The sequence below is a fragment of the Epinephelus moara genome, chromosome 10 (genome assembly GCF_006386435.1).
Source record: "Epinephelus moara isolate mb chromosome 10, YSFRI_EMoa_1.0, whole genome shotgun sequence".
In the NCBI taxonomy this organism is placed as follows: domain Eukaryota; kingdom Metazoa; phylum Chordata; class Actinopteri; order Perciformes; family Serranidae; genus Epinephelus; species Epinephelus moara.
In genome coordinates, this window is record NC_065515.1 from 2,704,208 (window position 1) to 2,718,998 (window position 14,791).

Here is a 14,791-nt window from a genome sequence, read left to right on the forward strand (position 1 = left end):
GATTTAACTGTTGTCAGGTGAGAATCAGGTGTTTCTGAGCAGAGGATGAAGATGAACAATTTATTCAGATGTTTCGTTTATTTAAAAGAAGACGCTGAAAATGTTCAAAAGAAAAGAAAGAAAAATAGTTCAGACTTAAACTAAAGAGGATTTATTAGAGCCTGAAACCAGTCTGTTACTGGGACTGTAATCTGACAGCAGCCAATAGGAGTCCAGCTCTCCTGTGGCGAGCGGCTTTGATCAGTCATGTGACGCCTGGAGGAGGAGGAGCTTCCTGTCACAAAGTTTTCACTGAAATCTTTTGAATGAATTCCTGAAGTTCAGACACGTTTCCGTCGCTTCATATTTAACGAGCATCAAAGAGTCCACGAGCAGAAACACATGTAAACCTGCGTGTGTTTAACATCCTGCGTGATGAATCAGCCTCAGTGACCTCCTTCCTGTGTGTCTGTGAGCTTCCTGTCAGTTACGTCATGTCCTCGTACAGAGTTCTGCCTTCAGTGACGCAGCGGGTCAAAGGGCACCGCGGCCTGCCGTTAATCAGCGTTAATGTTTTTAACGTGTTATTTTGACAGACCTGACTTCAGTCGCCTGTGTCACAGTTTAATGAACTTTTTTCTTTACCTGGACTTTAATAAGACGACAGAACCAACGAATCAGGAGAGAGAGCTCCTCAGATGTTCTGATGTCAGTACGTCCTGCCGTGTCGCCATGGTTACAGTGTTAACATATCTCACTCCTCACCTCGTCCTGCGGAGTTCGCCCTGTCTCAGTGAAGCTTCAGTGCAGCTCAGAGTCTCTGTTGTCTCCTCGTCGTCCTTCAGGCTGACCTCAGACCACTTTCATTTCTGCACTCTGATTGGACAGTTAAACGTCTCTGCAATCAGAGCAGCTCAGACACAAATAACAGCCTCTGATCCGTCTGCTGATCGCTGTATTGATCCTACTGTGTGTGTGTGTGTGTGTGTGTGTGTGTGTGTGTGTGTGTGTGTGTGTGTGTGTGTGTGTTGAACAGGTGTCTTCAGAGGGGGAGGCCACGTGGAGGCTGTCTTCATCTCCCCCAACTCAGTGCTGACAAGACTGTAACATCAATGTTCCACCTCAAAAACAAGGAAGCGACCTGTGAAGCAAACATCATGATGGACAGCGTCACGCTACAGTTCCACCGAGTGCTGTGCTCCAGTCTGGTACCGTAGCCCCATGTCAGGAGGCTGGACACCGCACTCAACGCCGCCCTACGGACTGTCTGCAACTGCCTTTGAGCCACCCGAACAAACCAAGTGCCTGCCCTCGCTGGTGTTGCTTAAAAGGCACAGACAAGTCATTTTGACCTCCTCCACAATATCGCCACAGAGACACCACAGCACTTGCGTCTCAAGTCCCGGCGCCCCTTTGCCACACACACACCCAGGAACTGCTCCGTGCAGCACCGTCTGATACCTCCAAGGCTGCCTGGGTCAAGGCAAGATGGAGGGACCAGTGGAAGTCAGCAGAACCATCAAGACTCCACCACTACACTGAAGACCCCACAGATGTTCCTGGCCAGTAGCTGCCCCGAAGCAATGGACAACCCTCAACCGCCTGAGCACAGGTGTAGGACGCTTTGGGACAGCGATGCAAAAATGGGGTCTTGTGGACAATGCCCACTGTGAATGTGGGGACCCACTACAAACTGTGGAACACATAATAACCAGCTGCACCAAACACACAATGGCAGTCGTGGTCTAACTGACCTGGACGGTGAAACACTGGACTGGCTTGTGTCAACGGAGCCGAAGGTCTAAGGACGCACGGCAGAAGAAGACGAAGACTGTTGTTGTCAGTGGAGTCTGGTTTTACATCTGATATTACTGGATCCTGATCACTGACTCAGAAGCAGCACATTAATGTGTCAGCAACAGCTCATGGTTGTTAGTTTCAGTGAAGCTTATCTTAACTGTTTTATTTACTGTGGGGTTGAATTGTCTCTAATTGTTATGTCACATTTTAAAATCTCGTCATGTTTTGAGCTTAAAAATATCCATATGAAAAAAACCCGCAGCTATAAAAACTACATTTCCCTCTGAAGATTCAGATTTCTTTCTTGTCACTGCACAATGAAATTCAGGTGCACTCAAAGCCTGGGCTCACATAAGTCATAAATAGTAATAAATATAAATAAATGCCTTCATTCCACTCACATTTACACATTTGCAGATACACCTCACACACTCATCACCAACGCACGTGCTTAAAATGAGATAAAAAAAAAAAGTGCTCATACACATTTTCGCACATACAATAAGTTACTGCACTGAAGTAAAAGAACGGTTCTGTGTTTCAGTGGGTTCTCTTCAGGTGGGATGGAGACTGTTCATCAGTCTCCTGATTCATGTTTTGACCTGAAGCAGGAGGTCAAACAGCTGATGAGCAGGATGGACTTTTAGGATGTTCTGTGTTTTCTGCAGACGCTGGGAGGCGGAGATGTCGACCAGAGGCCTTCGCTACAAAGCCAATTCATCTTCCTCAGGAAATCTTGTGGTTATCAGTTGGACTAACCCGTCACTACTGCAGCTGGTTATCAACTATGAACGTAACTTTGACTTTCAAGTAACGTTTCTGAAGTAAAGAGCAGTTCATGACTGACGTGTCATTTATAATAACAGGAGCTGGTTTACAGTGTGAGCATGTTTTATCATCACACAGGTGTCTCATGTTATTCTGCTGAATCACAGTGTCAAATATCAACACTGTCACTGCCCCTCAAATAAACCTGACATCAGTTAAATCATGTGTTCAGTGTGTGAACGATCTCAATTCAATTCAATTCAATTCAATTCAAAACACTTTATTTGTCCCCGAGGGGCAATTAAAAGGCACATTTCTGTGTTTGATTTAAAACCAACTGACCTGTAACATCATCCAGGCTCCTGATTTTTAGCTGTCACTCCACACTTTCGTTCATTGATACTTTTGTCTTCAGTGATCTGATTGGTCAGAGGTCGGGGTGTTGACAGGCTGTGATCAGGTCAGCTGTTCAGCATCAGTTACCATGGCGATGTATCCCGGGAAAAAGAAAACCAGCTTCATAGCACTGAAAACCCAGAGTTAACCCTGAAGGTACCTCATTAACTCCAAACCCTGCTTCATAGTCCAGACCTCAGGGCAGCTAGCTGCTGGTGCATGATGGTCTGTGGTGTCACAGAGACTTGTCAGGTAGTGTACCACATGTATGTGAGGACACTCTCAGTGGAGCAGCAGTAGGACGACACCAGAAGTTGTTGGGACAGGTTTACCCTCCTGAGCGTCCTCAGGATGTAGAGTCCATGGGAGGTCCTCTGAAATGTGTGTGCCAAGCAGTGTCTGCCTTCCTGTCTTCAATCAGGAAGTGACAGGAAGCAGAAATACAAATACCTCAAAACTGTACTTTAAAATGAATTTACTTAGTTACTGTCCACCACTGTCTGTTCTCTTCTTTCATTGGCTGACAGGAGGCATACTGGTCGGGCTCTCTGATTGGCTGACAGGAGGCGTGCTGTCCGGGCGTTCTGCCAGAAACAGTTGACCTCCAGCAGCAGCAGTGTGGCAGCTCTCCAGAAAACAGAGAAGAAGAAACACCCGCTGACCTCATCATGAGATAATAATGACAATATGTTGAAAGTGTGCTGAGGGCTGGAGGGCTGCCATCTTCTTCTTCCTCTTTCTCTTCTTCTTCTTCTGTGTTTGTCTACAGCTCTCTGAGCTGTCTGATGAAGACAGCTGAGGAAGATGATGGTACACATGTGACACAGAAACAGTTCCTGGTTCAGTTTCCTCTGAATGTTTAGTCCATGATGTGTTGTGTTGTGACGGTGCAGCAGGACCATGTGTCAAACTCTACATGATTAAAAACATAACGAGAAGATTTATTTTGGAGACACAGAAAGTTTTAACTGTCTGTTCCTAATAAACTGGTAACTGAGAGCGTCTGCAGTTTTTTTCAGATGATGGTCGACAGTCTGAATCTGCAGCTGATCGATGGTCGTCATCATGACTCGGTGAGTTCAGCTGAAATACTCCCTGTTTTACTCGTGTAATCTGATTACTTTATACAAAGTGTGTTGGGTGTGATGAAAACTTTTGTTTTTACTTTTCTTTAATGTTTAGTTTCTTGTGTTTATTGAAGGAGACACACTCTTTATTCATGCACACATCAATTTTGAGATTTTGGGCTATTTTACCTTCATAACATGTCGTTTTTCAGACCAGCAGAAAGAAAACCTCAAAAAATTTGAATTTCTTGAATTGAATTTAAATTTAGGTTTATTTTAGTTCAGATTTCTGTTCTGGAAATTTATACATAAGGTGCATATTCAATTTGAAAATGACTTATTTGCATATTTAAACATAAAATGTTTAAAAACTTAAAAAACAAAAGTCATTGTCTTACAGTGAGTTATGAACTGGAGAAGTTTCATGGTGATATTTGTTAAAAATAATATCAGCTCAGCTGTGGTGTCTCCACAAGTGTGAGAGGACAGCTGTCGCACAGGAACTGAAACCAAACGTTAAATACAATAAAGACGAAAATGATCCGCACATGAATAGATATTCAGTGGTTACTCTAAAGTAGCTGTTATTATTTTACAGAATGTAGAAAAGCAGTTAAATATGGAAGCAAATAACAGTCATACAGCAAACTGACATTTAATATTTAATATTGAAATATATGTTGTCTAAATTTCTAGAAAATGAAACTAAATAAAATGAATATATATAATTTAATAGACTGTGTTTCACTAGTTGTCAAAAACAAACTCATATTGAACGATATTCTTCACCTTGACAATAGAAATATATATTTTCAAGTCAATTTATAGAACGTTATTATCCCAAAGGAAATTCTTGTGCCAGAGAACGCTTCACATTATAGTAACAACAATTACTGTTCCCAAATCAGAACAACCAGTGGGTTCCCTGGTCCGGTCAGTGTCACACACTGGGCCCAGTTTTTAAAACAACTCAAACAGGCTGTAATTTACAGATCTGAATAAGTTGTAGTTGTTTTAGTTGAAACCTGTTTGTCTTTTTACCTGACAAACACTGAAACCAGCTGACTGTCACTTTTTGTCCTGAATTAAAATATAACTTTAACATATTTCTGTGTCTTAATATAGAAAACACACATTTCACCTCTGACTCTTTTATACGTGTCAGATTTATAGATTTATAAATTCTAATTCAATGATGTATTTTGTTAAACTATGTTTTGGGAAGTTGTTAAATCCTGTGTTGTACATACAACTGTGAGTATTTTGGCTGAGAATTCCATTTCCAGTCACTTTATACGACAGTAAGAGCAAAATTGCTCTAAACTGTCACGTTCTGATTCAGATTTTTACATACAAACATCCTGACGATGAAATATAACAGATCAATCACCCAGCAGTTCATACAGTAAACATTTTAAACATAATCAAAGGATTATATTAAGTGTATTGCTCATTAATACAAATGAGATCTTTGCTCTCAGTGGAAACAAACTGAACAAAGTCTGAAAAACATTTTTAGTGGAAGTTTTTTTTTTATTGGTGAATTTATCAAACACAGATTCATACACTTCTTAACATTTTCTCTCTGAAATCATCTTCAAAGTTAATTCAGTAAATGTATTTTTAAGTTTAATTTTTCCTGCTCATGCAGCGCAGAAAAAAATGTCCTGAAGAGGCCCGCTGACCTCTGACCCCTCGTTAGCTCTTTAGCCAATCAGATAAATGCATTCTTTAACAGGACTTTATAAGCATCCAATAAGAAAATATACAAAAACAGATTTTTTTGTCTTTCAGAGAATAGATTATGCAGACATTTGGATGTAGAAAAACATTTTCTTCTCAGAGACACTGTAAACCAGAGACAGCAGGGAGGTCTCACTCCCACTCAGAACTTTTTTCTGTAGTTTTTCTTTCCTCCGGCTTCTTTAACATTTCTTACGCCACGAAAAACGGATTCCATCCACACGAAAATCAACCCAGAAAAGGACGATGGACCGTAAAACCCACCGAACCCTTACACCTCAACAGAACCGGAAAGCACAGGACTACAAGGACCAGAATGCATTGTGATGCAAGCAGGAACATAAAGGAGAAAAACAACAACAACAACAGCAACAACATCAACAACAACAAACATCCGACTGATTCCTTCATGAATTCATATCTCATATGAATTTTCTCCTACATTTTTTAAAACAGAAAAACAAATGGCACAAACGTAAAATAAAAACTTGATTTTTCGCTCTTTTTGTCCCAAACGAGGAAACAAAGTCAGTCTGTTTCTCCACAGGAGTCCAAGTGCTACATCTGCCGTCCATCCTCCATCACAGTGCCTTCATTACATATATACTGCATTTCCCAGCATGCCCCTGCTCGTCCACACACACAAGGACACACTCCTCCTCCATCAGTGGAGATGGAGGGATAGTATGAAGAGATGAAGAGAAAAGAAAGCGTCTTCTCGACCACACAGTGTCGCTGTTTCCCAGAAAACAAGTCAGTCAGTCACTAAAAATTCAGCACCAGTGGGAAAAAGGCCATTTTTGATTGTTTCATTTTTGTTTTGCACTTAACATTCGTTTTTATTTGACAACACGATTTAGAAAAAAAAGAATCGACTTGACTCCTCCCCTAGACATAACCCCGCCCGCTATGGCAGAAGTGGGCGGGGCCAGGATGACCCCTGTAGCTGCTGTATGACTTTTCCCGCTAATAGAAAAGTTTAATAATAGTCTTTGGCAGATTTACAGAAAAAAAGGCCGTCTGCTGAGAGAAAGAGAGACAACAGTCTCATCTGATTTATTTCTTTATTCAACAGAATGATTACGGTCACAGAAATGAGCCACAACGACAGAAACTATTAGAAAATGAATCTATTTCAGGGTGAACATTTACGCGTGTAATTCTTTTTGTGTTAATCTGTCAGTCTGTGGAGGTACGTTAGCTCATCCTTTGCTTGTCCTTATGTTTTGTTGGTTTGTTGTTAGCTCGTCTCATTGGTCTGGGAAGCCACATTAGCTCGACCTGTATGTCTGGAAAGTAATGTTAGCTCATCGTTACGTTGTCTTGTTGCTCCGTGAAGCTCCGTTTCCGTATTCTATAGGTCTGTGAAGCTACGTTAGCTTGTCCCACTGCTCTGTAAAACTACATTAGTGCATCCTGTAGGTCTGGAAAGTTATGGTAGCTTGTCTTTGGTTGTTCTGTTGCTCAGTGAAGCAACATTACCTTGTTCTATTTATGTGAAGCTTCGTTAGCTTGTTGTTAGCTCTTCCTCCAGTCTGTGAGGCTACATTAGCTCATTCTGTAGGTCTGGAAAGTTATGCTAGCTTATTGTTAGGGTGTCTTGTCGCTCTGTGAAGCTACATTTCCTTATTCTATAGGTCTGTGAAGCTACGCTAACTTGCCCCATAGGTCTGTAAAGTTACATTAGCTTGTCCCACTGGTCTGTGAAACTAGTGCATCCTATAGGTGTGGAAAGTTATGTTAGCTTGTCTTAAGCTGTCCTGTTGCTCAGTGAAGCTACATTACCTTGTTCTATAGGTCTGTGAAGCTACGTTATCTTGCCCCATAAGTCTGTGAAGCTACACTGGCTCGTCTTATAGGTCTGGGAAGTTATGTGAGCTTGTCATTACCTTATCCTGTCGCTCAGTGAAACTATGTTAGCCTGTTTTATGGGCACATAAAGCTGTGTTAGCTCATGCTCTAAGTCCGTAAAGCCCTGTGTGCCCTGTAGGTTTGTGAAATTGTATTAGCTTGTTGTTGGCTTGTCTCGTTGGTCTGTAAAGCCCAATTCAGTTTGTACTGTCGCACTGTGACACTATGTTAGCCCATTCTATTGGCATATGGAGCTACGTTAGCTTGTACCGTAGATCTTTGACGCTATGCTATCTTGCCTTGTAGGTCTAGGAAGTTATTTAAGGTCATCATTCAATTGTCCTTTTGTATTGTGAAGCTACAATACCTTGTTTTACTGTAAAGTTACGTTAGCTTACCCTGCAGGTCTGTGAAGTTACATTTGTCCTGCAGGTCTGAGAAGCTATGTTAGCTCTATCATTAGGTCTGTGAAGGTACATGAGCTTGTCTGGTCAGTCTTTAAAGCTATATTAGCTTTTCCCTAGCTCGTCCCATCTGTCTTTCAAGCTACATTAGTTCATCCCCTAGGTCTGTGGGGCTACGTCAACTTGTACTGTAGGTCTATGAAGTTACAATACCTTCCCTTGTAGGTCTAGGAAGTTATTTTAGGTCATTGTTAGGTTGTCCTGTGGCATTGTAAAACATTACTTTGTTTTACTGTAAAGCTACATTAGCTTACCCTGCAGGTTTGTTAAGCTACATTGCTGAGACAGTAGGTCTGAGAATTTGCTAACTTGTCATTGACTTGTTCTGTTACTCTGTGAAGCTATGTTAGCTCATTACGTAGGTCTGTGAAGCTACGTAGCTTGTCCGTAGCTATTCTTTACTGTCTGTAAAGGTACATAAGCTTGTCTGGTCTATCTTTAAAGCCATGTTAGCTTGTCCCTAGCTCGTCCCATCGGTCTGTAAAGCTACGTTAGCTCATCCAGTCGGTCTGTGAAGTTGCATTAGCTTTACCATTAAGTCTGTCAAGCTAGGTTAGCTTGTCCAGTAGGTCTGTGAAGCTACATTAGCTTGCTGCATTGAGCTGTGAAGCTACATTAGCTTGTTGTTAGGCTGTCCCCAGTGACTGTGAAGCTATGTCAGAGTTAGCAGTATTTTTAGCGGTCGTCACTCAAATGTCAGACTCTGTTGGATGTGCCGTAGCAGCAGTTTTGTCAGTAGAGCTGCTGCGTTGTGTTTGACGGCTGTGTCCAGTTTCTGTGACTGTATCATCAGTGAAAATGTCTCAGAGATAAAACTGATGTTGTGGGACAAACCAGGTTACAACTAACAGCTGCAGCAGAACAGAGAACTGGTGAACGCTGCTCTGACTGAAGTCTGTTAGAGTCCGTTTCTGCTGCTGCTGCTGCTGCTGCTGCTGCTGCTGCTGATGATGATATTCTGTCTGTTGATGAAGAAGTCCAGAGCTGTGATGAAGAATCAAAGATGATAATCAGCCTGATATGTTTCATTTCTCCGCAGAGAAACCGACTGAAGCTGGACTCCACTGACCGCCGCGTTTCAGGTAAATATTTGGTACGAATCTAAAATTTGTTTTTCACGTCACTTGGTACCAAAAAGATTCATTAAGTCAGTGGTGTTTGTACCTGCTCATCTCCCTGACTGCTTAATCTGATATTTACTCTGGTTTCTCAGATATTTCCTGATTTAAATAAGAATTTTGTTAATTGTGTACCATATTTAGTCAAACGTTGTACTGAAAGACCACATCAGTGTGTTTGCAAGTTTTAGCTGAACTTATGGACCCTTTAAAATCCTAAAAATGTATTTTTTAAAGCTTGTAAACAAGATCAAATTATTAGCATAATATGTTGTGTAGGATATTTAAAAGAATATACTGTAAATATTATTCTGTTCATTATTTAGCTCAGCTGCAGAGGATATCAGATTCATTTCTAATTCACACTGTTTGATAAAAATATTTGGTCATATTTTATTTTGAAGCCTCCTTTTCTGATCTGCTATTTTTTCAGCATTTTGCTGTAAACAAATTCAACACTTCCTGTATGTATTCCAAATGAAAAGCCTTTCAGTGGACAGAATACCTTAATTTCCTATCAAGGCTTTTATTGTGAAATATTTGCTCAGTTCCTATACGATAAATCAAAAGTAGCTACGGCTGTCTTGTGGCACATGTACGTTACTACAAAATCTAGTTTGGCTGGAAAATTAACATGTTTTAGAGGAGGTCTCCAAAGTGCGTAAATAACATGACGTTATTCATTGATTTATTAAAGTATCGAGATGTACATGTGATTATATAACAGGTACCACAAGTTTATCCTTCTTTGTTTTATTTCTCCAGCCATTATTCGAGATCCGACTTTTATTTGAGGAAATAAGGTATTTAATTTTATTTTAAAAGCATGCTTTTGGGACTTCAGGGTTTCCATATTTATTTTAAAGTTTTTTTCCCCAGTTTTTGATGTATTTTTCTCTCCAGGCAGCCATTGATTTCTGTTAATTTACATACTGTACAATATAAAAAATTACCAGCAAACTGTTGCTCATATTGTTAAAGACATCACAGAGAACATCAGCTCTGGCTTTTTATCATTATTGCTGCATGACGCAGGTTAAATACCTCAGATCAATAGTGTCAGATTAAATGAATGCAGAGTGAATGTTTATTCCATCATGTTTACAGTGATGGAATAAACTCCAACAACGCTCCTCTGTTAAAAGATTGTAATTCTGCTCTGACATGAAACCAGCCGCTGCCTGGAACAGCTGAAGAAGTACATTTAAATCTCCAAAATACACCTGAAGGTTGAGTTGGGACATAAAGCGTCTTGTTTGGAGACCCTGAAGTTAAAGTTTTGTAGGTTTAGGGTGCGTTTACACCTGCCGTGTTTGGTTCAGTTCAATCGAACTCCAGTTGGTTTGCTCCCTCAGTGCACCTCCTCCTGTACTGCCTTAATATGCACATTCAGCACATCCAATGCATCAAAACATTGTTTTCTAGTTGGAGCCGCGCCTCGTTTTCAAACTGTATGGTTTGACTAAAATGAACAATGACAGCAATATAGTCCACGATGAGCAGCGCTAAAATCAACCTGCGTAGTTGTCCCTCCATTGTGACATTAGAAAGTGTCACATTTATCTTGCAAGTGTACTCTTCTTCAACGTTTGCTTTACTTCCTGGATTTTTCCCACATGGAAATTCTGACCAATCAAGAGCAGCTTTCTCACACAAGGCATTTGATCTGGTCCTCTTGTAAATGCTGTCGTGAGAACACGAACCAACTCTAGGCAATTATACAACTTTGGAACAACATGAGTCCCTGATTCAGACCAGAGGAGACCACTCTAGGGCTGACAGCAGCCTCAGAGTCAAGTTCTGGCACAAGATTAAAGAAACATCATGTTTAGGGGCTTCGACAGTGAGAGCGTCATCTCTTAACTTGTCCAAAAGCTTTTGTAAGATTCAGAAAATATCATGGATCATGATCATTATGCAATGTTACAGACATGATATAAGATGACAACCTCGCCTGCACTGGTTATTATAGTTTTTGGGTGTCCCAAAGGACGACACTTTGTGATTGAATCTGCACGACAGAACTGCTTGTGAATTTTGAGGGTTTGTAGATTCATAGTTAACACCTAAAACATGTTGAACTGCTGGTGTGGTCCTTTAAGTTTGGCTTTTTTTAGAAAAACAAAAAAGGGTTATGTAGAAAAATGTATTTAGACTCAAAGTACTTTTACTCAAAGTAAAGTTTTGGCATCTGAACTGAAACTCAGGTTTCATTTTGGCGGCAGAATAAAAAAAACATCTAACAAGTGTCAGGAACTTAAGAGGCAGAAGTTGGATAAATATACTGTAAAACTGTAAAACAACCAAACATACATAAACACGTATGTCTGTATGTCAGGTTGGGAAGTGTTAAATTTAACGTGGGAGTCTGGACTCTGTCGAAGCAGAAACATCCATCAGAGAGCAAAGATGATTCCAGCAGTGACTCAGTATGCAGCTCCAGGCTCCTCCCACCAGTGACCTCAGCCACCTCTGATTGGCTGCACTGCTGAGTGGTATAGGTGGTCAGAGGTCAGAGGTCAGGGAGAGGAGGGCTGGATTTGTTTCTTGTCTCAGGTTTTCTCCTCAGAGTGACGGGAAGACGGCGATCGGTCCAACTGGAGGAAGAAGAAGAGGAGCAGGAGGTGCTATGAGGAGGTGAGGATGAGCATGAGGAGGAGGGCGAGCAACATAGCTGACAGCAGGGAGAGGCGGGGCAGAGCGATGTTGCAGCCACCGGTGGTGTCGTCTGTCAGGAAGGGCTCCGGAGACTCGTACACCGAATCATCTGAGAGAGACACGGAGACAAACTGTAAGAAGCTGGATGTGGACTATTCTGCACGGGACTGAAGAAGAAGGACAGGATTTATTCTCTGTGTTTCATTTACAGTCTGAGTTTAACTGGAACAAAATGAATCATAGTTAAATTATTGTCGTTTTGTGTTTTGAAGTTTAACCTCACTTTATCCTACAAACTGAACTTCAGTATTAATAGCGCAGCAAATTGTTCGCTATCAGTGTTTTACTAATGTATGAGTTAGTTTTTGATCAATATTACTGCTGCATTAATGTGCATGTTGCATTTTCCAGTTTATCCATGGGGGTGTTTAAGGAGTTCATTTACGTTCGTCCTTCAGTTTTATCACAAACATTCAAAATCAACACATCTGGACATACGTAGTTTTCACTGGACAGTTAGGGGATAAAAAACTGTAATCTGTAAAGTAAACTACTTGTAAAATAATCACAAAAAATCATACTATAATGTATAATAAATATGTGATTAAAAAATAAAGATTAAAGTATGTTGTAAAAAGTATATTATTTTCTTAAAGTCATAAAAAAGTCAGCATGAAAAAACTATAATAGCATAGTGTCGTCATAAACCATGAAAAAACGTCATAGTATAGCCTGTATAGTATTATAAAAATGAAAACAAAAATGTCAGTTCTGGATTTGCTCAGAACACCTTCCTCTGTGGTCACCTTTCATTTGGCTATCTTCATTTTAGTTTTGTCTATTGTCAGTCATTTTGTGTTTGTGTATTGAAACTTACATCCAGACATACCTTCTCTCTTTCAGTTGATCAAGACTTTAAATTTGTGTGTTTTTGTTGTTGTAATTTTGCTTTGATGTGAATAAACACTTATGGAATAATACTTGCTGTCTGTTTAATATTACACAGGAGTGAATAAATCCCCAAGGTCTTCCATATCAAAACCTCTGAAATTAATTTTACGATTGAGAAGTTACTTTTGGAAGTGTTATCATTGTTTATGTCATAAAAAAAGTCATAGTATTTTATGTCGTCAAAAATCATGAAAAAACATATTAGTATAGCATGTCGTCCAAAAACCATGAAAAAACATCATAGTATAACATGTCGTCCGAAATCATGAAAAAACGTCACAGTATAGCATGTCGTCCAAAATAATGAAAAAACGTCACAGTATAACATGTCGTCCAAAATTATGAAAAAACATCATAGTATAGCATGTCGTCAACAACCCTGAAAAAACGTTATGTTATAGTATAGCATGTCATCCAAAATCATGAAAAAACGTCATAGTATAGCGTGTCGTCAACAACCATGAAAAAAAGTCATAGTATAGCATGTCATCCAAAATCATGAAAAAACGTCATAGTATAGCGTGTCATCCAAAATCATGAAAAAACGTCACAGTATAGCATGTCGTCTGAAGTCATGAAAAAATGTCATAGTATAGCATGTCGTCATTAATCATGAAAAAACGTCATAGTATAGCGTGTCATCCAAAATCATGAAAAAACGTCACAGTATAGCATGTCGTCCAAGATCATGAAAAAAAGTCATAGTATAGCATGTCGTCATTAATCATGAAAAAAACGTCATAGTATAGCATGTCATAATTAATCATTAAAAAAAAGTCATAGTATAGCATGTCGTCATAAATCATGAAAAAACGTCATAGTATAGCATGTAATCATTAATCATGAAAAAAACGTCATAGTATAGCATGTCATAATTAATCATTAAAAAAATGTCATAGTACAGCATGTCGTCATAAATCATGAAAAAAAGTCATAGTATAGCATGTCGTCATAAATCATGAAAAAACGTCAAAGTATAGCATGTCGTCCAAAATCATAAAAAAAGTCACAGTGTAGCATGTCGTCATTAATCATGAAAAAACATCATAGTATAGCATGTCATCAAACATAATGACAAAACGTCATAGTATAGCATGTCTTCCAAAATCATAAAAAAAAGTCACAGTATAGCATGTCGTCATTAATCATGAAAAAACATCATAGTATAGCATGTCATCAAAAATCATGAAAAAACGTCATAGTATAGCATGTCGTCCGAAATCATAAAAAAAGTCACAGTATAGCATGTCTTCATTAATCATGAAAAAACGTCATAGTATAGCATGTCGTCAACAACAATGAAAAAACGTTATTGTATAGCATGTCGTCCAAAATCATGAAAAAACGTCATAGTATAGCATGTCGTCAACAACCATGAAAAAACGTTATGGTATAGCATGTCATCCAAAATCATGAAAAAACGTCATAGTATAGCGTGTTGTCAACAACCATGAAAAAACGTTATTGTATAGCATGTCGTCACAAACCACGAAAAAACGTCACAGTATAGCATGTCATCATTAATCATGAAAAAACGACATAGTATAGCATGTCGTCCAAGATCATGAAAAAAAGTCATAGTATAGCATGTCATAATTAATCATTAAAAAAAGTCATAGTATAGCATGTCATAATTAATCATTAAAAAAACGTCATATTATAGCATGTCATAACTAATCATTAAAAAAACGTCATAGTATAGCATGTCGTCATGAATCATGAAAAAAAGTGATAGTATAGCATGTCATAATTAATCATTAAAAAAACGTCATAGTATAGCATGTCATAATTAATCATGAAAAAAACGTCATAGTATAGCATGTCGTCATGAATCATGAAAAAAAGTCATAGTATAGCATGTCATAATTAATCATTAAAAAAACGTCATATTATAGCATGTCATAACTAATCATTAAAAAAACGTCATAGTATAGCATGTCGTCATGAATCATGAAAAAAAGTGATAGTATAGCATGTCATAATTAATCATTAAAAA

At 39.2% G+C, this 14,791-nt stretch overlaps 1 protein-coding gene across 1 annotated transcript in view; it reads right to left on the reverse strand.

Moving 5' to 3' along the window:
* Positions 1-5,532: 5,532 nt before the first annotated feature.
* Positions 5,533-14,791, reverse strand: part of LOC126397092 (ephrin-A2-like) — a 113,239-nt gene continuing 103,980 nt past the window's right edge. The window contains exon 4 of the mRNA XM_050055592.1: positions 5,533-11,953. Within this exon, the coding sequence (XP_049911549.1) occupies positions 11,814-11,953 (140 nt within the window). The 3' untranslated portion in view covers positions 5,533-11,813. The remainder of the gene's footprint in view (positions 11,954-14,791) is intronic.